Source organism: Phalaenopsis equestris, unplaced genomic scaffold, assembly GCF_001263595.1.
Source record: "Phalaenopsis equestris unplaced genomic scaffold, ASM126359v1 Scaffold000477, whole genome shotgun sequence".
NCBI classification, from domain to species: domain Eukaryota; kingdom Viridiplantae; phylum Streptophyta; class Magnoliopsida; order Asparagales; family Orchidaceae; genus Phalaenopsis; species Phalaenopsis equestris.
In genome coordinates this window covers 118,852-143,568 of record NW_018164918.1, presented here as the reverse complement: position 1 = coordinate 143,568, position 24,717 = coordinate 118,852, and the positions used below count along the sequence as shown (strand labels likewise).

At 33.0% G+C, this 24,717-nt stretch overlaps 1 protein-coding gene across 1 annotated transcript in view; it reads right to left on the bottom strand.

The window, feature by feature from the left end:
• The window catches only part of LOC110027987, a 41,347-nt gene that overhangs the window by 4,804 nt on the left and 11,826 nt on the right, over window positions 1-24,717 (bottom strand). Inside the window, exons 2-3 of the mRNA XM_020729662.1 lie at window positions 11,003-11,889; window positions 2,633-2,689 (exon numbers count right to left, since the gene is read on the bottom strand). Coding sequence (XP_020585321.1) covers window positions 2,633-2,689; window positions 11,003-11,889 — 944 coding nt within the window. The remainder of the gene's footprint in view (window positions 1-2,632; window positions 2,690-11,002; window positions 11,890-24,717) is intronic.

Genomic DNA, 24,717 nt, shown 5'->3' with positions numbered 1-24,717 from the left:
TTTGAGATGAAGGATGTAGGTCCAATCAAGAAGATCCTAGGGATGAGAATCAGTAGGGACAAGGGTGCAGAAACACCAAAATTGTCTCAGGCAAAGTATGTTGAGAAGATCCTACAGAGGTTCAACATGAGTGAGGCAAAACCAATTAGCACTCCCTTATGTAGTCACTTTAAATTATTGAAGGAGCTACTGCCTCTAACTCTAAAGCAAAGCAAGCACAGATAGAGAGAACTATGTATGTTTCAGTGGTTGGAAGTTTGTTGTATGTGATGATTTGTACCATGTCAAATATTGCATATACATGGCCAATCCAGGCAAGCATCATTGGGAGGCGGTAAAGTAGATTCTCAAGTATTTGAGGGGAACGATCAACATGTCACTTTGCTAAAGAAGTGCAGGGATCAATCTACAGGGTTTTGTAGATTCAGATATGGTACAAGATGTGGACAGAAGGAGAAGTGCAATGAGATAAATTTTCATGTTAGGGAATAAAGCGATGAGTTAGGTTTCCAGGTTGCAGAAAATTATTACACTTTCAACTATGGAGGCCGAATATGTTGTTATCACTGACGCCAGTAAGAAGATGATTTGAATACAGAATTTCATGGAAGAATTAGGGAAGGAGTAGGGAATTGAAACTCTACTATGACAGTATGAGTACAATTCATCTTGCTAAGAACACTGTTATCATGATCACTGCTTCCGTAGTCGTCGACCCACTTAGATTGTCACCACCTACCATCATCAACCACCAAAGACAACTGCTTACAATCATTGTAGACAAATACGGTGGTTTTTACACTTGCACTTCTCCTTCATATATCAAAAAGGTTTTCCTTTGGTCTAAAATAAAAGCATGAGAGGAGTACAACCACTAATCAATGTAGCATCAACTTCGGCCTATATGGCCAACTACTGCATTTTTCCACTCTGGCATCTAGGGTCAATTAACGCTCTTACAACTACTAACTACGGCCTACGTGTTCAATTATTATTGTAGCTTCTAATTACAACCTCTTGCAGCTACCAACTACAGTCTATATGGTCAATTACTACTACAGCTTCCCACTACGACCTCTAAGATCAAATAACGATTTTACAGCTACCAATTACAGCCTATGTAACTAATTAATATTGTAGTTTTCCACTACAACCTCTATGGCCAACTAACGCTTTTGCAGTTACCAACTATGGTCTATGTGATCAGTTATTACTCTAGCTTCCCACTACGATTTCTGTGACCAACAGATGTTATTGCACCCACTAACTACGGCCTATGTGGACAACTACTACTATTACAACTTTCGACTACAGCCCATGTAACTAATTAATGATATTTCAGTCACCAACTATGGCATATGTGACCAACTATTAGTGATACAGTTTCCAACTAGAACATCTATGGTCAATTGACACTATTATAGTCACCAACTGCAGCCTATGTAGCCAACTACTACTGATACAATTTCCAACTACAACCTCTGTGTCCAACAGACACTATTGCAGTAACCAACAACGACCTCTATAGCCAACTAACGATATTGCAGCTCCCAACTACAACTTGTGCCTAACTACTACCATGCAGCAATCAACTATTGCCTATGTGGTCAACTCCTACTGATACAGCTTCCAACTATAGTAATTGTGGCCAACTTGCACTATTGCAGTTGCCAACTAAGACCTCTATGACTAACTGATGATATTACAGCTTCCAAACACGGCTTTTGTGGCCAACTACTGCCTATGCAGCAATCAACTATGGTCTTTGTGGGCAACAACTACTGTTCTTCCAACTGTAGCCTATGTGGCCAAATGTCGCTATTATAGCCATCGACTTACATCCTTCATCATCAACTACATTTGTTGTAGCCTAATTGCGGCTATTATAGTTGAATTATTATTCCACATTTGTAATATCAGCATTATAATTTCATCTTCTCTAATTCATAAGAAGAGTAGACTTATGCACTCACATACATATGGTGGATTACTTTGACTGGACTATGCCCCGCGGTTTTTTCCCTTTATAGGGTTTTTTCATGTTGTCATCTCCTAGTACTTTTCATTTATCTGTGCGTTGGATCTTTGTGCAACGCTAAAAAGTTAAAATATCACTCTACCGTCTCAAATTTTATAGCACGCAACACTCATATAGCATCCAAACCTTTAATATCACATAAAAATTCCACTAAGAATAACTATTTAAAAGTGAAATACAGAATTCATGTTATGTTCTGATGTGATTATGACACGAAAGTGTCGTATATAAGTATATACTAAAATTTTGGTTTCAGATATCAAAACAATGGAATTATGCGGTATATATGTAAATCCTTCTATATATAAAATAAATGCCTTGATTTGTTCATTGGATGTTCTAAGAATGAAAATAAATGACTGTATTAAGAATGATGTTAGTAAATCCATGTGGTTTGTGAACAAGCATGATATCTTATTGTAAAATAACAAGTCGATTTTAAAGAACTGATTGAGTGATGTTGTATTTTGATTTAAGGCCAAAACTTTTAATCCACCCAATAAAAAAAAAAATAAATTTTAAATTAAATTCAGTATAGCTTAGTGAAAGAACAAAACAATAGATCAAAAACATATCAATGTCTGATATACATACCGGCAAACCAAATGCCATGGCCTCAACTGTAACCCTTCCAAATGTTTCTCCAACGCCCTAAAACAAAATTTGCACGAATATTAGATGAGTGCGAAGTTAAAAAAAAAAACTGAATATAGAAGCAAGCAAAAAAGATTACAAGGTAACATAAAATATACCTTTTCATGCATTCCTATGGCGGTATGTATGTAAAAACTGAAGTATAGGTGTTAGATAAGTAAATATATAGAAATTGAGTGGTATTAATGTAAATTTTCTATATATTTAAAGCTATCAGGTGTAAAAAAAAAAATACTCTAATGAGGTCTAACAATCCTACAAAATTCAGCTCTTACAGTAAATGGTCAGTCATTTTATCAAATTGGAAAATGATAGGGAAAATTAAAAAAAAAAAAGAAGAGACGCAACTAAAAGAAACCTACAGTATACACCTTGTATAAATTTAAGTAGAATTTTTGCAATTTAAACCTAAAATGCAATGGTTTACAACAGTCAATGTAATATAGCACTTCAGCAATAACGTCATCTTTTTTATACAAAATCAAAACCAACTATTTAGCGCAAAAATGAACAAATGAAAGAAAATTAACAAAAGACAGCTTTTAGATGAGATGAAGATCAATCCTCCAATATAATCCACTATATTAAATAGGGACATTTAGATATTGTGATGAAAAACTTACTTTCTTCTTTGTCCACAATTGAAAGCATATGCTACATATTTATATACACTCATTTTTCTATAGATTAGAAATATATCTAATATATAAAAGATCATGTACTTAGATATTCTCTAATTCGGTTACCTAATATTAAGCTTACTAATATACAAGCTACCCAACATTCAACCATTAGATCTAACACTTTCCATAACACTTCCCCTCAAGCTAGAGCATAGATATTTTTCATACCCAACATGTTACAGATATAAGTGACCCTTGCTCTATTTAGTGTCTTTGTGAAGATGTTCCCTAGTTCTCCAATTTTAATTAGAGGTAGAAATCTAATTTTATTGAATCTTTTCACGAACAAAATGACAATATATCTCAAAGTACTTTGTTCATTCAAGAAAGACAGCGTTTGAAGCAATATGAATTGCAGCTTGGTTATCAAACCACAATTTTAGTTGGAGATGTCATCTTAATACCTATTTCGATTAAGAAGTAGGAGACCCATATCAATTCACTTGAAGCTTTTGTTATTGCTCGATACTTGGACTCTGCACTGAATCGTGACACTATATTTTGTTTCTTAATCTTCCATGAGATCAAATTACCACCAATAAAAATACAATATCCATTAATGGATCTTCAATCAAACTTGGAAATTATCCAATCTGCATCAGAGAAACATTCAATATTTCTACACCCCTGATTATGACCTAAAATCCCTTTTCTGGGGGCTTCTTTGAGGTAACATAGTATCTGATCCAGAGTTGACCAATAATGGGGAAGATATTAAGTGACTTATAGAGTTAACTAAATGTACAATGTCAGGGCTAGTCACTTTGAGATAGTTTATGTTTCCCAATTTCTATATCGTTTGGGATCATTAAAAAGCTCTCCATCCTTGGTAGGTTGTTGATTATGAAGCATCAAAGTAATGCGTGGCTTGACTTCTAATTTTATTATTTCTACCAACAAATTCAAACCACACTTCAAATGAGATAGAAAGATGCCCTTCTTATTTCTTGATACCTAAATCCTCAAAAAATACTTCATGGAACCCAAATCCTTAGTATTGATCTGATTTTGAAAATATGATTTTAATGATAAGTATAATGCACATCACTTCCAGTAAAAATAATGTCATCAACATACACCACCAGCATAATGATCCCAGAAGTAGATTGCTTGTAGAATACAGTATGATCACTTTTACTTTTATGCATCCCAAATTCTTATATTGCTTGATTAAATCTTCCAAACCATGCTCGAGGGATTTGCATCAATCCATATAGTGACTTCCGAAGCCGGCATACTTTCCCAGACTCCCCCTAAGCAACAAACCCAGTAGTTTGCTCCATATATACCTCTTCTAAAAAATCACCATGTAGAAAGGCATTAAAGTTTAGATAGAAATATACCCTTCTTGTTCCTTAACACCTCAATCCCCAAGAAGTACTTCATGGAACCCAAATCCTTATTATTGAACTGATTTTGAAGATATGCTTTCAATGATAAAATTTCATGCACACCGCTTCTAGTAAAAATAATGTCATCAACATACATAACCAATAGAATGATTCAGAAGCAAATTGCTTGAAGAATACAACATGATCACCTTTACTCTTATGCATCCCAAATTCTTATATTACTTGACTAAATCTTCAAAACCACGTCTGAGGGCTTTGCTTCAATTCATATAGTAACGTCTGAAGGCGGCACATTTTCCCAAACTCCCCTTGAGCAACAAACCCAAGTTTTTGCTCCATGTATACCTCTCAAAAAGATCACCAAGCAAAAAGGCATTATTCACATCGAACTAGTACAATGACCAATTGTTCATTGCAGCTAAGGAGAGAAAGAGGAAAACCAAAGTCAAGCTAGCCACCAGAGAGAACGTGTCCAAGTGGTTAATCCCATAAATTTGAGCATAACTCTTAACCAACTAAGCATTGAGATGAGCTACAAATCCATCATAATGAAACTTAACTGCAAAGACCCATTTACAGCCAACAATCTTCTTGTTATAAGGTAATTCAACAGGTTCCAAAGTTCCTTTTTCAGTTAAGGCAATCATTTCATTAAGCATCTCTATACACCACCAAGAGTAAGATAGAGTTTCGTGAACAAATCCTGGGACCTCAGCAGAGTCAAGAGAAGCAATAATTAAGCAAGAAGTTGAAGATACTTGATCATAGTTAACGCAAGAAAAAATGGGATAGGTGCATTGACGGTTACCTCTTCGAAGAGCAATCGGTAAATCAATATCGCTAAGAGAAAGATCCACTAACGTAGGGGATACCGGCGCCGATCATAGTTAACGCAAGAAAAAATGGGATAGGTGCTTTGACGGTTAACTCTTCGAAGAGCAATCGGTAAATCAATATCGCTAAGAGAAAGATCCATTAACGTAGGGGATACTGGTGCCAAACTAGGATTTAGGGGGTGAGGTATTCTCAAATAAACATTGATGATAGGTAGTTTAAGCTAAGGCACTGGTGGTGGAATTTGAGTTGAACTAATGATAAGATATATTAACTCATTGGAATCCTGTGAGAATTTAGGCAGTGATGAGTCACAATAAAATGAGATTTGTGCATGAAAGGTGATATCAACAAACACCATTTACCTGTTTAAGAGGGAAAAAAAACATCGATACTCATTTCGTAAACAATAGTATCTTAGAAAGGCACAACTTAATGACTTAGGGTCTAGTTCAAAAACTTAAGATCGAATGTCACAAGCAAAACAAATACACCCCAATAAAGATGGTTCAATGGAAAAGCGATAGTTGGTTGGAAATAAAACTTGATAGGATATCTAATTCTTATAAATAGTAAAAGACACCCTATTGAAAAAAAAAATACAGTAGAAATTGCATGAACCCACAAGTATATGAGGACATTAGTTTGAAACAAAAGAGCTCTCGTTGTCTCAAGTAAATGTCTATTTTCTCTTTTAGCTACTCTTCTTTGGGATGGAGCATCGACACAAAATGACAAATGAAGCATCCTATTTTTTGTTTTGTATGTCTGAAAAGATGCAGAGAAATATTCTTCAGATTGTCACTTCTCAAAACTTTAACATAATATTCAATTGAGTTTAATTCAGCACAAAAGAATTGAAAGAGTAATAATAATTCAGAATAGGATTTTATAAAGTAAAGTCAAGTCATACGAGAAAAATTATCCACGGATATGACAATATCAAACTACATTAGATAAAACAGGACAAGATCCTTATACATCATAATGAACCGGCTCAAAACTATGACTAACTCTTTTATTAATTCTAGAAAAAGAAGGCAAACGATGGTGTTTAAAAAATTGACAGGACTGATTATATAAAGATGATAATTGCTATAATTGAGTGTAACTTTTAACATTTTTAGTGATAGTTGCCCTACTCAACAATGAACCTCGAATGGAGATAAGGTGGTGGAACATGCCATGGGTGAAGGTAGTTTGTTTCCCAAAATATATAGCCCTAATCGATTGTGTTTAGCAAATTGACACAAATCACAATCAAAAGATGATAATTGCTAAAGTTGAGGGTAAAACTTTTTTAGCATTTGTAGTGATGTATGCCCTAATAGACAATTAACCTAATGTGGAGATAAGGTGCTAGAATAGGCCATGGGTCGAAGTAGTTTCTTATCCAAAATGTAGAGCCCCACCCCCACCCCCTCTCCTCCTCATTGTCTCAAGAAGATGTATGTTTTTTTCAGGTACTCTATTTTGTGATGGAGCAACGACATAAGATGACTGGTGGAGCATCCTATTTTATGTCTTGTATGTCTAAAAAGATGATGAGAAATATTCTTCGGATTGTCACTTTTCAAAATTGTAACAAAAACATTGAATTGAGTTTTAATTTCAGTACGAAAGAATTGAAATTGTAACAATAATTCAGAACGGGATTTTACAAAGTAAAATCATATGAGAAAAATTATCCACAAAAATGACACAATATTGAAATTCATTAGATAAAACAGGACAAAGTTTCCATACATCATAATTAACCAACTCAAAACTATATTAACTCTTTTATTAATTCTAGGAACATAAGAGAAATGATGGTGTTTAGCAAATTGAAACGACTATCTAATTATGATAACTGCTAAAACTTAGGGCATAACCTTTTTATTATTTTTAGTGATGGATGTCCTAATCGACAAAGAACAGTGAATGGAGATAAGGTGTTGGAACGGGCCATGTGACAAGGTAGTTTGTTATCCAAAATTTATATCCCTAATCGATGATGTTTAGCAAATTGACACGGATTACAACCTAAAGATGATAATTACTAAAACTACGGGTTTAACTTTTTAGCATTTGTAATAATGGATGCCCTAATTGACAATGAACCTCAAATAAAGTTATGGTGCTGGAGTAGGCCACGGGTCGAAGTAGTTTGTTATCCAAAATGTATAGCCCTTCCCTCCCAACATGATCCTCATTCTTTACCAATCATCTTATTAATCATAATATCTTAAAAAAGATAATGACCAGGAGAGATGAAGATACAACAATTAAGAGCACATGTAAAATTACTAACAAAGGCAAAATTAAAAGAAAATTGAGGAAAACTCAGGACAGATGTTGTTGGTAGCGTAGGTGTAATATTAATGGTGTCAGAACTAAGAACATTAGAAGTGGATTCATCTATTAAGGTGACAAAAGAAAGATGTTTCTGAAATGGAAAATAATTTTAGATTACTTGTCATATAATCTAAGACACCAAAATTAATGACTCATTGTGTGAAAGAGTAAATAAGACAAGTATCATTATTAACTAACTCAACAAGGGCAGTGACAAAAAGAAATTTCTTGGCTGATTTCTGAAATTGGATGAATATAGTATATTCATCTACAGAAATCAAGAGAGTTTGACTTTGAGATGCTTCATTAGTAATAATCATGTGAGCTGACTGTGATCTAGAAACTTTCTAATTCCTTTTGAGCAACTTATGATATATTTTTTTTCGTATGACCAAGTTCATGATAGTAATAGCAAACTACCCTCGAGCCTTAATTTCCAAAATTTGGAGTTCCACTTTCGTAATTTCCCTGAGAGTGAAATTTACTGTACGTGCATTTTTCTGGCTAGCAAGAGCACTAGGTTATTGTACGGATGAAGCCTAAAAACTCAAAATAGTACGCAACACTCTAGTATAAGTTTCCCTCAGAGTTGTAACTCCCAAGTCAGATAGGATCTATGATTCGACACCTTCATCCTGCGTTTTGAGGCCAGTTATAAATTTCATAATAGTCAGTTGTAACTCCCAAGTCAGATAGGATCTATGATTCAACACCTTCATCCTGCGTTTCGAGGCCAGTTATAAATTTCATAATAGTCATTTATTCTTTTTGAGCCTACTAGGTTCAAAAGTACTAAAGGGCAATAGTGCATTCAATTCTTCATAAATACGTTAAAGTGCATATGATATGTGTTAAGTGATTGACCCTTGATTCAGCTCAATAGAACTTATTGAATAAATCAAAGATTAGAGATATGTTTTCTCTTCCATAAAACAAGAATGCAAATTTCTTCATCGCAACCTTCACACAATCACAATGAGTAATATGATCAGATGGATCAGATTCGATAGAGTTCCATATTTGTATAAAAAGTTGGGCAACAATTCTCATCCATTCATAGTAAGTCTGATTGGTTTCAACTAGGAGACTCTCAGTGAGGTGCCTCTCTTGAGATGTACTTCTTAAGTGGAGTCTCACAATTTTATCCCAATAAAAATAATTGATGTTATTTAACTTTTAAGTTGTAATTTTAACCACCAAACTTGTCAAAATGAGGTGTTGTTCCACAACCATGATTATCACTAATTATTCAAGTTCATTGAATCCACTAATCCAATCCAATTGATCCCATCAAATCAATAAGTCCAATCGAACTTACAGGACTCCTTAAAACGACGACACTGACTAATGTTTGACAGAGATGAAGTTGAAGCTTCAGTCGATCTCAATCCTCCAAGAGACGAAAGTGCAGCCCATTCCTTTACGACAGCCAAAGACGAAGCTGAAGAGCTGCTTCATGACTAAGAAGTTGGAGACTAAGTCAAAGCAGAAGAAGATGATGCAAACTAAATCACTTCTCGATGAAAATGAAGCCTAGCAACAAGCTTCTGAATGACGATGCAGCTGAATAATGAGGTTCCAGAAGATGACGAAGCTAACGTTCGTTCGTTCGATGCCCTAATCTTGTAGTCTTTGATGAGTTACTCAAACGAGTAAATGAAGCAGACAAACGAACAGAGCGGCAAAATCAGACGAAAACGGGTGAACTAGACAAGCAAAACGATGTCGACCGAGCGATCCAAATGGGAGATGTCCTAATCCTGTTGAAGCAGACAGAACGGATGAACCTAACAAGTAGAACGATGTCGATCGAGCGATCCAAATGATGCAGACGAAGCAGAATAAATGAGCAATCTAGATGATGAGTTTTTATATTAGCTAATGGAAAAACTTTCTTCTTATTCCAAAATTGAAAGTATATATTACATATTTATATACACTCCTCTTTGTATAGATTAGAAATATAACTAATATAGAAAAAATCATGTAATTAGATCTCTTCAAATTAGGTTATCTAATATCAAGTTTTCTAATAGATAAGCTACCTAATATTCAACCAATAGATTTAATACTTTATATAATGAAATATATGCCACACAATTCCAATGTATTTATAAATCTAAAACACCTAAATTTGCTTTTGACATTTATATCACCTAAATCTCTCATATCACATCAAAAATACAACTATTTTAGCTTTCAAAAAGTGTAATACACATTTTAACACCCAAGTAAGGTGCCATAAATGTAAAAATTGATGTTTAAATGTTAGATATGTAAATACACAAGGAATTGAGTGGTATGGATGTCCTATTAATTAGAATTATAATTACAAAAAAATGATGCCCTTCAAATAGAAAGTTATCGAGACCATGAAGATAGAAAATGTTATATTTACCAAAAATGTTCCATAAACTACACTCCCACCAGAATATTCACAGACTTTGACGATCAAATCATTTATGGGCGGGGGACCCCAAAAAGGAAAGGAATCGCTAGTCGGAAATGAGTAAGAAATAGAAATACAACTCTATAAATGTCCATAATAAAATAGAACAGTTTTGTATTTATTTACCATAAAATCTAATAACATCTACCCAAAGGTAGTTCTCATGTTAGGTGGTATTTGGCAGCAATCGGGATTTATTTTAAATAGAATTTAGTAAATCTAATAAATCCTGCGAAGGAGATGAATTCCGTCGATGGTAGAATAAATCCTTTAAGTTCATCTCTCATTCAGATTTATTAAATTCAGATTTACGTCATAATAGAGACGAAAAGCGATGAGAAATGATAGAACGCAAAAATTTTCGATTTAACGGAGCCTTGAATTTAATTTTCATTTTTTTTTCTTTTGGAGTTTTGCTAAATTTAATTGAAATCCATCCCTAAATCCCCTTAATAGTATGCTACCAAACACCAACTAAATGTTCAAACCTTTGCAACGGTCACCATTGGTTTCAGATCAAAAATGGTGCATGTCATCTTTTCTTACAATAGATAAAAAGTACAGTTAACCTCAGTGAAATAAATGACTTAAAATCCTTAAGAAAAAATTAACACAAACAAAATCGCATTGCTAAGCATTCAAAGAAGATGATTACCTGGGAATTAATTACATAAACATCTGCTGCAGCATATAGTGAGGCGACCCGAGTAGTTGCTCTAGTCCACAACACAGATTTCGACATGTTTGAACTCTGAGAAAGAAATCCTAGAATTCTTTTTACATAAGATACTTTATTGCTTTTTGATCCAATAGATCCAATTAGAATCTTCAGACTTTGTTCTTCGGCCCCAATTTTGTCAGATAATAAACGCCTCAACTTCCGCTGATCTTGTTTTGCAGTCTCAGCATCATCGAGCAAGGAAAGGCTATTTGATCTAGAGCGTTTTCTCTTTCGCTTCTTCGAAGCTTTGCTCGTAGGTTTTCGTTTCACTACTACTGCATTGCCAGTCTGGTTAGTTTCCAAATGCTCCGCCACCGCAGTTTGGTTCTGAATAAAATGAAGCGAAAGTTCACTCTCTATGATGATAGGATCACGCTGTGAAACATTCCTCCCGGTAACTAAATGAGCTGCTTCGAGAAGCAGGAGCTGGCCTTTCGCAGGGTTTACACTGCTTAAAGTCATTACAAGCATATCGTTATCAGACAATCCCATCTCTTTACGAACTTCAATTCTCAAGAAGTCCCTCTTCTCCGTCATTTTCTCAGCACCGAAAGCAGGTGTGTTTAAAGAACAGGGAATGCCTGCAGCAAAGGCCAATTCATCATTAACAGAAAGAGGGACTATCATAGGCTGTGATTTCAACTTAATATTCTCCTCTTTGCACCAAGATAACCACTGATTAGATTGTATATCGGATAAGAAGGTAAGCATTTTCACTTGGCCGAGCATATTCTTTGACCGGTTGAAGTATTCTAGTCGATTCTCCATGATCCACCATACAAGCTGGTTTGATCCAGCTGGATTACGTCTAAGATATTGCTCTGGAATTAAAAACATACATATATGAGTAGATACAATAACAAACATTTACCCCACTAAATGGGGAGAGCTACGTAAATCATTTTTCTCCATTGTGTCCTATTTAGTCTCATATTTTCATTTAATTCTAATAAATTAAGATCATCTTAAACGTCTACTTTCCTAACCGTATCATCAGATGATTGATGTTTAATGTGATCGAACCACTATAAATACTTTCAAGTAATTTTTGGAAGTAACAACGTGAATGTTTTCCATGCAAGTTTACGTGTTAGTCTGTATGGAAGTATTTATCAAAATAAGATTGTTAGTATTATATCAGTTTATGAATAATATTCTAGAAGACCCCGTAATACAAGATTCATGGACGCTTTGGATGATAAAGAATTCCAATATATAAATATTGATGATTGTATACATGAATAGCGAATAGGACTTGGGGAAGACAACAAAATGTGAATATTGTCAATGGTATCCTGCAATTGATAGAAGATATAAATGTAAGAAATGTTATACACAAGCATGCTATAAATGTGTCCATGAAAAATATAAAATTTCATATCCAAAAGGTGTACCTGAACATAAAAAAACCCACCCTATTATAGAGTAAAGAGTAAGGATATTAGAACAAAAAGTAAATTTGATGGAAAAAAAGTTAAGAGAATTTTAGAAGATTTGATCATGACAAAAGAAAAGAGGATATGAGTGCCCAAAGTATGATAAATACTTGTCATGAAAACATGGATTAGCTGATAATGGAGAAGATGTAGATTTAGAACCTGGCATTGAAAAACTAACTATTATTTCTAATCCAGAAATATTACATTACATTCAAGTAATTGCAAACTAAATATTCATGACCATGAAATTTCACTTCCTGCAGTCATACATATTGGATCTAATTCTACTACTTTAATACCTGAAATATATATTATTAAAACTGTCAAACCTAAACGCACAGCTCAATTTGATGGAACTATAGATGAATTAACACACTGTTAAAAAGACACATCATCAAATGGTCAAAACCCTATACTATGGATGAAATATGGATTCGTCCTGTCCCTCCGGATGATCATTTTTCCATTAAATTAATCTTAGGTCTTAATTTCTTCAAAAAATCCAATGGGGGATTAATGGTACCAACGACTATCTCAACATTTCAAGCATTCCACTACTGCCCCCATCGTCTTCCATTTTGTTTTCTCGGAGTCCTCTTAGTTGCGTGGTACCAAGAATAACCGCCTACAACAATAGATTGATCCCATGAAACAACACTTTCTCCTATGAAAGATTGTCTCTCTGAATTTCCTGGAGCTTGTAAATTAAATAAGAAACCTGAAGAAGTTTCTGATAATATGCATGATGACGCTTTAGTCCATTATGATATCCCTAATGATTTAATAAACTCTTATGAAATTTCCAATAATTATGAATCATTTGATTTAAAGCATTTATTTACTCCTCAGATGACAAAACTAGTGACACAAAATGGTATAAATAATTTTATTTCTAATTTAGAAAAATTGGAAATAATAGGAGAAAATCCTATGAAATATAAAATAATTATGAGAATTTTGAAGAAATCAAAATTTTAAATCATGACATGAACATTAAAAGAGGAGATATTAAATATGATAATTGAGAAATCGAAGAATACAAAATAAATATTGCTCAATTACTAAAACTAGGACTAATCCAAAAAATCAGAATCTAGACATAGAAGTCCTGCTATGATTGTAATGAAAAAAGGTAAAAAAAAAATGAGGAACAGTCTAGAATGGTGTTCACTTATAAAAGATTAAATGATAATGTTGAATTTGATAGATACAGATACTTTCAAAGGATCAATCAATTAACAAAATCCAAAATATTAGATGGTTTAGCAAATTTAATTTTAAATCTGGGTTTTGGCGAATTAAGAATGGATAGTAATGTCTTTTGGTTTCAAAATGCTTCTCAAGTGTTTCAAAGAAAAATAAATAATGTTAATGAATATCTCAAATTTCTCGTGTATCCATTGACGATATCCTGATACTTTTCCATAAAAAAAAGAACATTTATCTCACCTCTATACAGCCTTTACATTATTTGAAGGTCGCGATCTTATAATATCAAAGAAAAAGATAATTTTATGTTCTCAGCGTATTGAATTTCAATGTACAGAATTAGAAAAGGGGAAGATCAAATTACAACCACATATCTAAAAGAAAATTTTATATCTCTACAGAAGCTTTAAAACTTCTAAGAACATTCTTAAGATTTCTAGACTATGTCAGGCCACATATAAAAAATCTTTCAAAATACCCTAAAATTCTTTGAAGGGGACTAGAAAATTCAATCAAGAAGATATATTACTACTTCAGCAGATCAATAAGAAAATGGCAGAACTTCTAAATTTACGAGTCATTCGGATATAGTAAGAATAAATTTGCCCCTAATCAGAGAGATGACGACTATCTAGTTGTCCCCTCCAAGTCCATTTAGATCATTAGAGAGCTTCAGTTCAAACTGATGATTGGCATTGGAATCAGAAGAGAGACTTTTATGATTATACTTTAGTTGTAGAAACTACTACGGAAAGAATACACATGGATAATTCTGCCTAATAATTATTGTTATCTTTTGAATTTCTCTACAAAAAATAAAAAATTACATGAAAGTTATCGCAGGTTAAATATCAATGATTACCATCATGAGGAATAGTGGTGGACCCAGAAGAATATTCCATAAGCCTCTTACTTATGGGTGAAGGAAAGTTCCATATTTGGCTTACTGAAAAAGCCAAGTTACTTATCCACGAAGTCAGAAAGGTGGTTATGTCAAGTGGTTCTTGTGGGCTCCAAAAAATCTAACCGCTCCTCGAGAACTCTCTATATTTATTGTTATTTTGTTTTGTGTTGAGAGAGCTTTAGATGGTCTAATTTTCAGAGGGCAGATTAGATTGTAGATAAGAGACTACCCAGAGATTTTGCCCTCATTTTGTAATGATTTTTTATCTGGAGTTCGAGATTTTCCATAGGCGTAAACCTTTATGATTAATTACCCCTCTCAATAACAATAAAGCACTTTTGATTAAGATTAGTAATTAGTAATTGAATATTCAACATATAATAGCGACACACTTTGGATTTAAACTTTAAAATTCATCACTTGAAACTTAAAACGGATGATAGGGAAATGAAGACTGGAAGCGATCAAGGTCACATAGTTTCATCATCCTGGGTTGTCATTGTCGCTGATTTACTTAGTCAGAGGAGATAGTCCACCCAACCTAACAAAATGACAGTCATGGGTTGCGTCGTCTAAGGTATCATTGTAAATCTGGGGTGAATGTTTGTTTAAAAAGATAAATTTACGTTGACCTTAGCTAACAGAAGGTTTTGTGTCAATTAATTGAACTCTTACGATTCACAACTCAAAAGATAGAAAGTCATTGAGGAACATACGGGTTGCAGTCGTGATCGTAATATAATCGTGTCATTTGGCGACAACAGCTTGGTTAGAAGGCTTTAGTCGTAACCGCTACTTTGTTGTGTCATTCAGCGGTGAAACAATGCAAATAGAGAACTCGTGTCATATCGTTACTAGCATGCGATTATTTTTATTGTGAATATATTGATAGATTTGATATGACATTAACTCTTTGTGAGCTAAAGTCAGTTAGAAATTTCTCACCCTTGACAAACTGTTGCTGAAGGTGGATGGAATTTACTTTAAACCTTAAGTGATTTAATTTTAATTTTATTGTTTTAGTTCACTACATTAAAATCTTGATTTAAAAGATTGATCACTCTGGTTGAAATACTCGATTACACGGTCATTATTGGGGTGTTAAGTATTTAAAACATTTATATTTGAAAGGGGCAGTTAAATTCTTCTTTTTAGGTTACAAGTCCTATCGGCTCCTATCCTTACAATGAGAAGAATTACACTTGATGATTTGGACTTGTAAATTTGTATCTTTGAGATGTGGACGTTATTAAGCTTACTAGACTTGTCAACTCTAGTCCATACAAGAAGGAGAATCGAACTAGTTAGATGAGACTTATAACCATATCTTATAGACAATGCAGCTCATTTAGCTTGCGCTGCTTTCTCGAACTTATTATTTGAGCATTCAATACATTGGTTGGAGCACATAAAGACTTTTATATTTAATATGTTTGAATAACATAAAAAATTTGGAGATTTTGAAGGCTTGTGTAATCTTTAAACCATAGTAGTGATTTGCAATTTAGGACACGAGATTTTGAAATCATGTATCTAATTATTATCTATATGAATCTCCTAAGGCATACACAATTAAGAGAGTACAAAAAATGTATCAAAATATATTCATATATTTCAAATCATTGCATTTGACTTAGGAGTAACCATGAAGCTTGTATACGCCTTAAAGATTTAGTTATTTTGAAACTATGAGCTTTTATTTAGAAATTATCACATGCAATCTTCAGGTTTTAAGCAGCACAGTCTTGTGTTAGCTAGCAGACACGTTGCGAGTTCGATGGTGAGATTTTAAACATTTAAAATTTTTAATTTTGAAATATTTTTAAACCCTACGAGCTTAAATTTAAAAGCCCAAATTTTAAAATATTTTAAAGCCAAATGAGCATAAATCTCAAAAGCCCGAGACTTGAGTACTTTTAAAATCCTAATAGACTATATTTTAAAAACTCAAATTTTCGTATTATTTTAAAATTGAAGTAAGACGCATTTTATTCTATTTTACAAGTCCAAAATTTCAAATGTTTTAAAGTGATTACAAGTCTAAATCACTCAAATTTTCGATAGCCTCCCTGTATCAACTCCGGTTAGGAGGCACGGAATGTCAGCCTGATGTGTTGATAATTTTTCACTTGTTGATACCAGTATTTTGTATTGTATATGACAATATTGCACTTTAAGGAAGATTTTATGTTGTTTTTGCAAGTCGTAACAAGAAAGGGGGCGAACGAGAATCGAAATGAATCGAATTAGAGATTGTAACAAATCGTTGGTTTCCTCACTATCCTCGGTCGCGAAGAAGGAGACGAGGAGATCGAAGACTTATGGTTGGAGAGGCATGTGTGGTTTTTTTCGTCAATATTTGTTTGTCTCCTCCATAATTTTTTTTAAATTTTCATTTGTACAATGATACGAGAGAATGAGAAGAGTGGGATCAGTTCTGTATTTCGGAGCGGGAGCAGTTAAAAGCTTCTTTTTTTATTTTATTCTTTTTTTTAAATATTTTAGAGACCAACACTTACATCTTTATTATCTACCTAATAAGAAAGTTCTATCATTTTTTTCTTAATCTACTAAATAAGTAATATATTTTCTTGATTGTTTCTAGCCCCCATCGAAGAAAATTTGTTATATAAAGGTGATAATTGATGCTATTTCTCCAATATTCTAGGACATTCTATATATTGTTAAGTAGAAGATTCTAGAATATTATATTAAATGAGAATACTCTAGAATATTTAAGTAGGAAGAATCTAGACTATGTTTTCCTAGAAAGAATTATAAGGGTTTAGAAGATTTTGGATTTAGTCTCTCATGTCTATAAATAGGCATAACTTGTAGTTTTTATGTAGGCTGGAAACTACACAGCAAAACTTAGTAATAAAATTCTCTTCCTCTTTAAAATTTCCAACAATCCAAATTTTCCTCTTATCTCCAAAAATTTCCAATAATTGTTATCAGAGATTCATTCAAGTATTAATTGGGTGTTCTATTATTTCAATATCTCTACAATGACTGACTCCAACCGCTTATCTACCCCGATTCCAATCTTCAATGGAAAAAATTACGATTTTCCACCAAAATTAAGACCTATTCTCGCTCTCAAAATTTGTGGAAGGTCGTTGAAGAAGGATTCAATGCTCAAGAATAAATTTCAACTCTTTCAACAAATCAAAAAAAGACACTTGAAGAGAATTAACAAAAGGACTCTCAAGCATTATTTGCTTCACAACAAGCAATGACAAATGACATATTTCCTTGAAACATGGGCACAAAAACTATAAAACAAGTGTGGGACACATTATTGTAGGAGTTTCAAGAAACTAAGAAGGTACGCTCCATCAAATTACAAATCTTAAATAAGATTTTAAAAATCTTAAAATGAAAGATATAGAAACCGCAAAATATTACTATTTCAAGATAAAGGAAAAAGTTAATCAAATGAATCCTATAGAACAACCATTTGTGACAAGGAAATAGTAGAAAAGATATTAATTTCTTGTATAAAAAAATATGATACAACAATTTATACAATTGAAGAATCAAGGGATCTTGAAACTTCATCAGCAACAGAATTAATGAGCTCTCTTGAAGCATATTAGAAAGATTGAATAGGCGAAGTGAGCAAAACTACATAAAATGATTTTCAATCTAAAACAAATTTGCGGTCTCTTAAATCAAAAGGTGGTAGAAATTCACAAGAAAATTTTAAAATTAAAAATAATCAAGGAAAATGTAACAAAAATCCTCTATGGAATTTGCAAAAGAAAAAGTCATTTGGAGAAAGATTATTAGTTTAAAGAAAAATCATGGTGGCAAAATTGTAAGAAATTTTGGCACACAGAAATATTTGTCAATTGAAAAAAAATCAACAAGTCAATTTCTCATAAGAAAAAAGTGAGGAGAAAAAAAAATTTCTATGCTTGTCAAGTTGCACTAGAAGAGAATAAAGATACATGGTATATACATAGTAGTTGTAATAATCACATAAGAAAAAAATGAAGAAATATTTTGTAGTCATGAAAAATCAAGCAAAAGTCAAAATAGGAAATGATGATTTTATGGAGGCAACAAGAAGAGGCACCATAGTTTTTAACACAAGAAAAGAGAAGAGATATATCAATGATATACTTTTAGTCCCAAACATCGATCAAAATCTACTCAGTGAGAGTCAAATGATCGAGAAAGAATACACTTTGAATTTTGAGGGAGATGTTCGCGCAATACACGACAAGCAGAACAAATCTCATAAAATTGCAAAGATTAAGATGAAAGAGAGAAGGTGTTTTCCTATTCAGTGAAGATGCATAAATAAAATGGCAATGAAGACACAAATAGATGAGTCATGGCTTTGGCACAAGTGACTTGAGCATTTCAATTTCCATGGGTCAAAGATTCTCCACCAAAAAGGCATGATAAAAGATCTCCCTACAATAAAAGAAATCAATGATGTATGTGAAGGACGTTTGCTCAGCAAACAACATCAACAACGATTTCCATCAGGCAAAGCATGGAGAATTAAGGAGTCATTAGAACTTGTTCATACTGACATTGTGGGCCAATGCATACTCTATCACTAGAGAAAAACAGAAATTTCATCATTTTCATTGATAACTAAACAGAAATGACTTGGGTCTATTTCTAGCGAGAACGATCACAAGTATTTAGGATTTTTAAAAAATTCAAGTTTTATGTTGAAAAACAAAGCAGTTGTTACTTGAAGACACTAAGAAGTGATAGAGGTAAGGAATATACCTCAAATAACTTCAATCAATTTCGTGAAGATGACTGCGTTGAACGACAACATACAGTTGGATATGCGCCAGAGCAAAATGGAGGTTCTGAAAAGAAGAACAGAACTATAATGGAAATAGCAAAAATCATACTAATGGATATGGTTCTTCCAAAAAAAATTTTGGGAAGAAGTTGTATATATTGCAGTCTATTTACTAAATAGATGTCCAACTAAAGTCGTGAAAGACAAGACACCAACTAAAGCTTGGAATGGAAGAAAGCCTTCAGCTAGACATCTAAAAGTCTTTATGCATTTGTTATGTTCACATTCCACAAGAAAAAATAAGTAAATTAAATGAAAAAAAAAAGAAAATTTTCTTAGGCTATAGTACTCAATCTAAAGGATATCGAGTCTATAGCTTAAGAACACGGAAGCTTATCATTAGGCGAGATGTGGAATTTGATGAAGATGCTAGAAATGAGTGTCAACATGGCGCCAATAACACATCAAGTTGAAGAAGCCAATAATCAACCAGGATTATCAACATAAGCACCTATGCAAGAGATAGATCAAGATGCAAACCCATCTCCAGAATCACCACCTAGAAGAAACAAATTTCTAGCAAAAATCTATGAGCATTGTAACTTGACAATCATGGAGCCAAAAAGATTTGAAGACGTCTCAAAGCAAGAAGTATGGAGAAAAGCTATGGAAGAAGAAATAAAAATGATTGAGAAAAATAAAACATGAGAGCCAGTAGACTCACCACAAGAAAAAGGGGTAATTGAGTTTAGTGGATCTACAAGACAGAACTCAATCTTGATAAATCAATTCAAAAATATAAAGCAAGACTAGTTGCTAAGGGATACTCACAACAATTTGGAGTTGATTATAATGAGATATTAGCTCCAGTTGCATGACATCATACAGTCAGAGCATTAGCTGCACTTGCAGCGCAAAACAAGTAGAAGATATATCAACTAGATGTCAAATATGGATTTCTAAATGGCTACTTGAAAAAAGAGATCTATGTGGAACAACCGGCTTTGTATTACAAGGTCAAGAAGACAAAGTTCTCAAGTTAAAGAAGGTTTTGTACGGATTAAAGCAAGCCCCAAGGGTTTAGTATAGTCGAATTGACAACTACTTCATAGGGCAAGGCTTCAGGAGGAGCAAAAGTGAGCCAATATTATACATCAAAACTCAAGGTATGAACTACGCTCTCATTGTCTCCCAATATGTAGATGATCCCATCTATGGAGAAAATAATGAGAAGATTATCAAATATTTTAAAGAAGACATTCGAGATGATCGATTTAGGCCTGATGCATTATTTTCTTGGGATAGAAGTAATTCATAATAAAAGAGAGATCTTCATCTTACTACAGAAATATACAAAAAATCTTTTAAAGAAATTTAAGATGAATAATTACAAGATAGTAGCTACTCCACTAGAAACAAGACACTTATGAAAGAAGATAATGCATCGAAGCCTGGCAACACATTCAATTGAAGTCTCATTGGAGTTTACTTTATCTAACAACGACGAGACTAGACATCATGTATGCAACAAGTCCACTCTCAAAATTTATGCAAAGTCCAATCCAAGTTTATCAAGGAGTAGCTAAAAGAGTTCTTAGCTATCTACAAGGAACGAGGGACTATGGCATCTGGTATGAATTCATTCCTAACTCAAAACTAATTGGATATACTGACAGTGATTGGGTTGGATCAATGGATGACATAAAGAGCACCTTAGGATATGCATTCATACAGGGTTCAGGAATATTTTCTTGGGCATCAAAGAAACAAACAACTGTTGCACAATCACCACCTGAAGCATTGCAACTGCTACAACTACAAGCCAAGTTATGGCTAAAATACATATTAGAAGATATGGGGAAGTCACAAATAAGAACTACATAAATCTATTGTAATAGGAAATCATCTATAACAATGACAAAAAATCTTATATTTCATGGCAGAACTAAACATATTGATATCAAATATTATTTCATTAGATAAGTTGAACCAAATCAAGAAATTAAACTCAAACATTGCAAAACTGAAGAAAAACTAGCAGACATTAACAAGTACACTTCCAAGAGGAAAATTTGAATTGTTACGCAATATGATTAGAGTAATTGAAATTCGCATTAAAGAGTGATAAGATTGTTGTTACTTCTCCAATATTATAGAATATTTTATATATTGTTAACTAGAACATTCTAGAATATTTGTATTAAATGAGAATAAACTAAAATATTTAAATAGAAAGAATCTACCGTATGTTTTTCTAGAAATAATTGTAAGGGTTTAGAAGATTCTAAATTTAGTCTCGCATGTCTATAAATAGGCATAACTTCTTGTTGTCATATAAGCTGAAAACTACTAAGCAAAACTTAATAATAAAACTCTCCTTCTCTTCAAAATTTTCAACAATTCAAATCTCCCTCTTCTCTTGAAAAATTTCCAACAAGAATTTTAGGTTTAGAGTATTTCTAAAGATCTTTTATATATCGCCGAGCATAGTTTAACAATCCAAAGAAATTTATCAAAACTTTCAAATCTTCTAGTTTGTGAGGCATCTAAAATTTTATTTGATATATGTGGTTGTAATTTGATCTTTCCCTTTCCTATTTATGTACCTTCAAAATATTGAGAGCATAAAACCATATTCTTCTTTGATATAACAAGACCGTGAGCTTCAAATAATTTAAAGTTATATAGAGGTGAGAAAAATATTGTTCTTTTGTACGGAAAAATATTAGGATATCATCAATGTATACGCAAGAGAAATTTACGATATTCCTAAACACATCTACCAATAGACCAAATACAGTCAATGCTCATAAGCCTGTTATAGGCAAGAAATCATTCAAGCGTATTTAAGAGTTAATTATTTGGGTGAGATTTTAAGAAGTATCAAGTCAAAAAATTTGAATCTCCATATTTGATTTTAAAGGATAAAAGACTTGTTTTAAAGAAAAGTATAATCATTTTTCTTCTATAATTTATTGTTGCTAAAAACTCAATATTATTACTAGTAAATTTAGAACTAAATTTCATAATACCTACTATCATCTATCTTGATTGCCCATACATATTAAATGAATCTGGTATTTCTATAGTAGAAGCTTGTAATTTAAGCTTTCACATTTTAGTTCATTCCTTAGCAAACTTAGAAGTTTTTAATACTAATAGTATATAACGTATTCTATATGTATAAGCTTGAAGAAGAAGCTAACTCTGTAGCTTTTACTTGAAGTTTAGTAAACCAAATTGTATGTTTTATGGTTGTAATTATTAATTTATTTCCTACTTGCTAGCTGGTACTCTACGAAAATATTATTTTTCATTGCTTTGATACTACTAATCCTACTATTTATATTTAGATTGTCATTATATTGATCATATGTTGGGAGTTCTTATCACAGAAGTATTTGAGCTTCAATTTTATGATGAGACAATGCGAATGAACATTAGAAGATTTAGAAGAGCTTAATTAGAAAAATTTTGCTTAAGGTTAAAGTGCCCTTTAAAACCTCCTTATAAATCTTACTGTTCTCACTAAAAACAGAATTCTTAGCATCTTAAATATTTTTTTGGACTCCCTACGGGCCACCTTATATTATCCTCAATTCTCTAAGCTTTTACAACATATAAGAGTAGATAGATCAATCTAATATTTAGCATAAACAACATGGAACACCAGAAAAGTACTACAAATTCAGATCGGCTTTTGTTTTTAAACCTCTTAGAAAAGTGTCATGGGGCTTACAGGTGATAAATCAGTTGCAATAAAAGCCATCGTGAAATATTTGCATTATTATTTTTTTTAAGCGTATCCATTTTGCACTTATTTATTTATAGAGGTTTCTTAACTTCACAAGCTGAACTGAGCTATTTACTTTTCACAGTATATCGTACACAGTTCTATCTGTCGTAAAAATAATTTTAGTATACCGTACACAGTTCTATCTGTCGTAAAATAATTTTAAGAAAATCATGTGCTTTCAAAGCAGTGTGAAAAGTTTATTCCTATATTGCCTTTATAATAGTTATAGAATATATGGCTGAGCAAGCAATAATTAATTATATTTTTTATTAAATAGATGGCTAGATCTTAAGGGTCAATAAGATAAAGTAACAACTACATGGCTAGATCTTAAGGGTCAATAAGATAAAGTAACAATTATCAAAGTAACAACTACACGTCAAAAAAGTGCAAGAAAATAAAATGGCAAGAGATTCTCGAATAAGCACACAAAAGCAAACTCGAAGGTTGAACCTACTTACATAAGTCGTCATAGGACCAGCACATCCAATAGAAATCTCCGTGAAAGTAACGCAAAGAATCAAGTGGGATAAGAATGACGCCTACTATAGAATTAAAAATACGAACAGAAGGCCAAATACTCTTATCGACAAGCCTGTTAGTCCGGCATCAATGCCCTTCATCTACCCTTCCCGGTTGAGGTTGGGTTGAAGGAAGATCCTGACTTTAATGTTCATTCTTTGGAGAAAGTTCCGTTGAACTGCTCGCAATCGTTTCTCTTCTATTCAATTTTTGGATTTGATGGATTAGTTCGTTATAATAACTGAAGATGCCTAGGATGCACCTGTCATTAATATTAACAGTCATATGGAGTCCTAAATCCTGAGCTCAAGTTAGTCATCTCACTCTGAAATAAAATGTTTGTCCAACTATTATACTTATGGAAGAATTTTGTTGACACTATCATTTGAAATGGAAGTGCTAATTTTAAAATAGAATATAAACAAGTTGAGCTTGTGCAGATAAAGAAACACTACCTGCATGCAGGTGGTCAAATGACAAGATTATAAAAATATCAGTATAATGTGTGTGAAGATAATATTTCTTAATTTATATGGAGAGAAAAGCTTGTCCCCAGCGGGGTCGCCAGAAGTTGTCGGCGCTATTTTTGGTTGTAGAGTTGCTCGTAAGAAGTTTTCGGTCACCAGAATTGAAATCCGGTCGCCCACTTCGGAAGGACATTTATTTTTCACAGTTTAAATGAAAGAGCGCTCTACCTCAAATCATATATCTATCCTGAGGGATAAACATAAGACTTGAGGATGAGGCTCAATCAAATAAACTAGGAAAACATATGACATTCGTTTGGGTCTGCGAAACCATTTTATTTGCCGACAAGTTCCCCTATTTAATACAAATAATTAAATAGGGTTTATTTTAAGCTGGGTTCGGAAAAACTTCCTATAAGGGCAAGCTCCTATAGTTAATTACATCTTAAATGACCTAGGTTACCTAAGAAAACTCTCGATAAAAATCAGGGAATAATGTCTTCAAAGAGGTCAAAAGAATAGGACTTTACAACGAAAT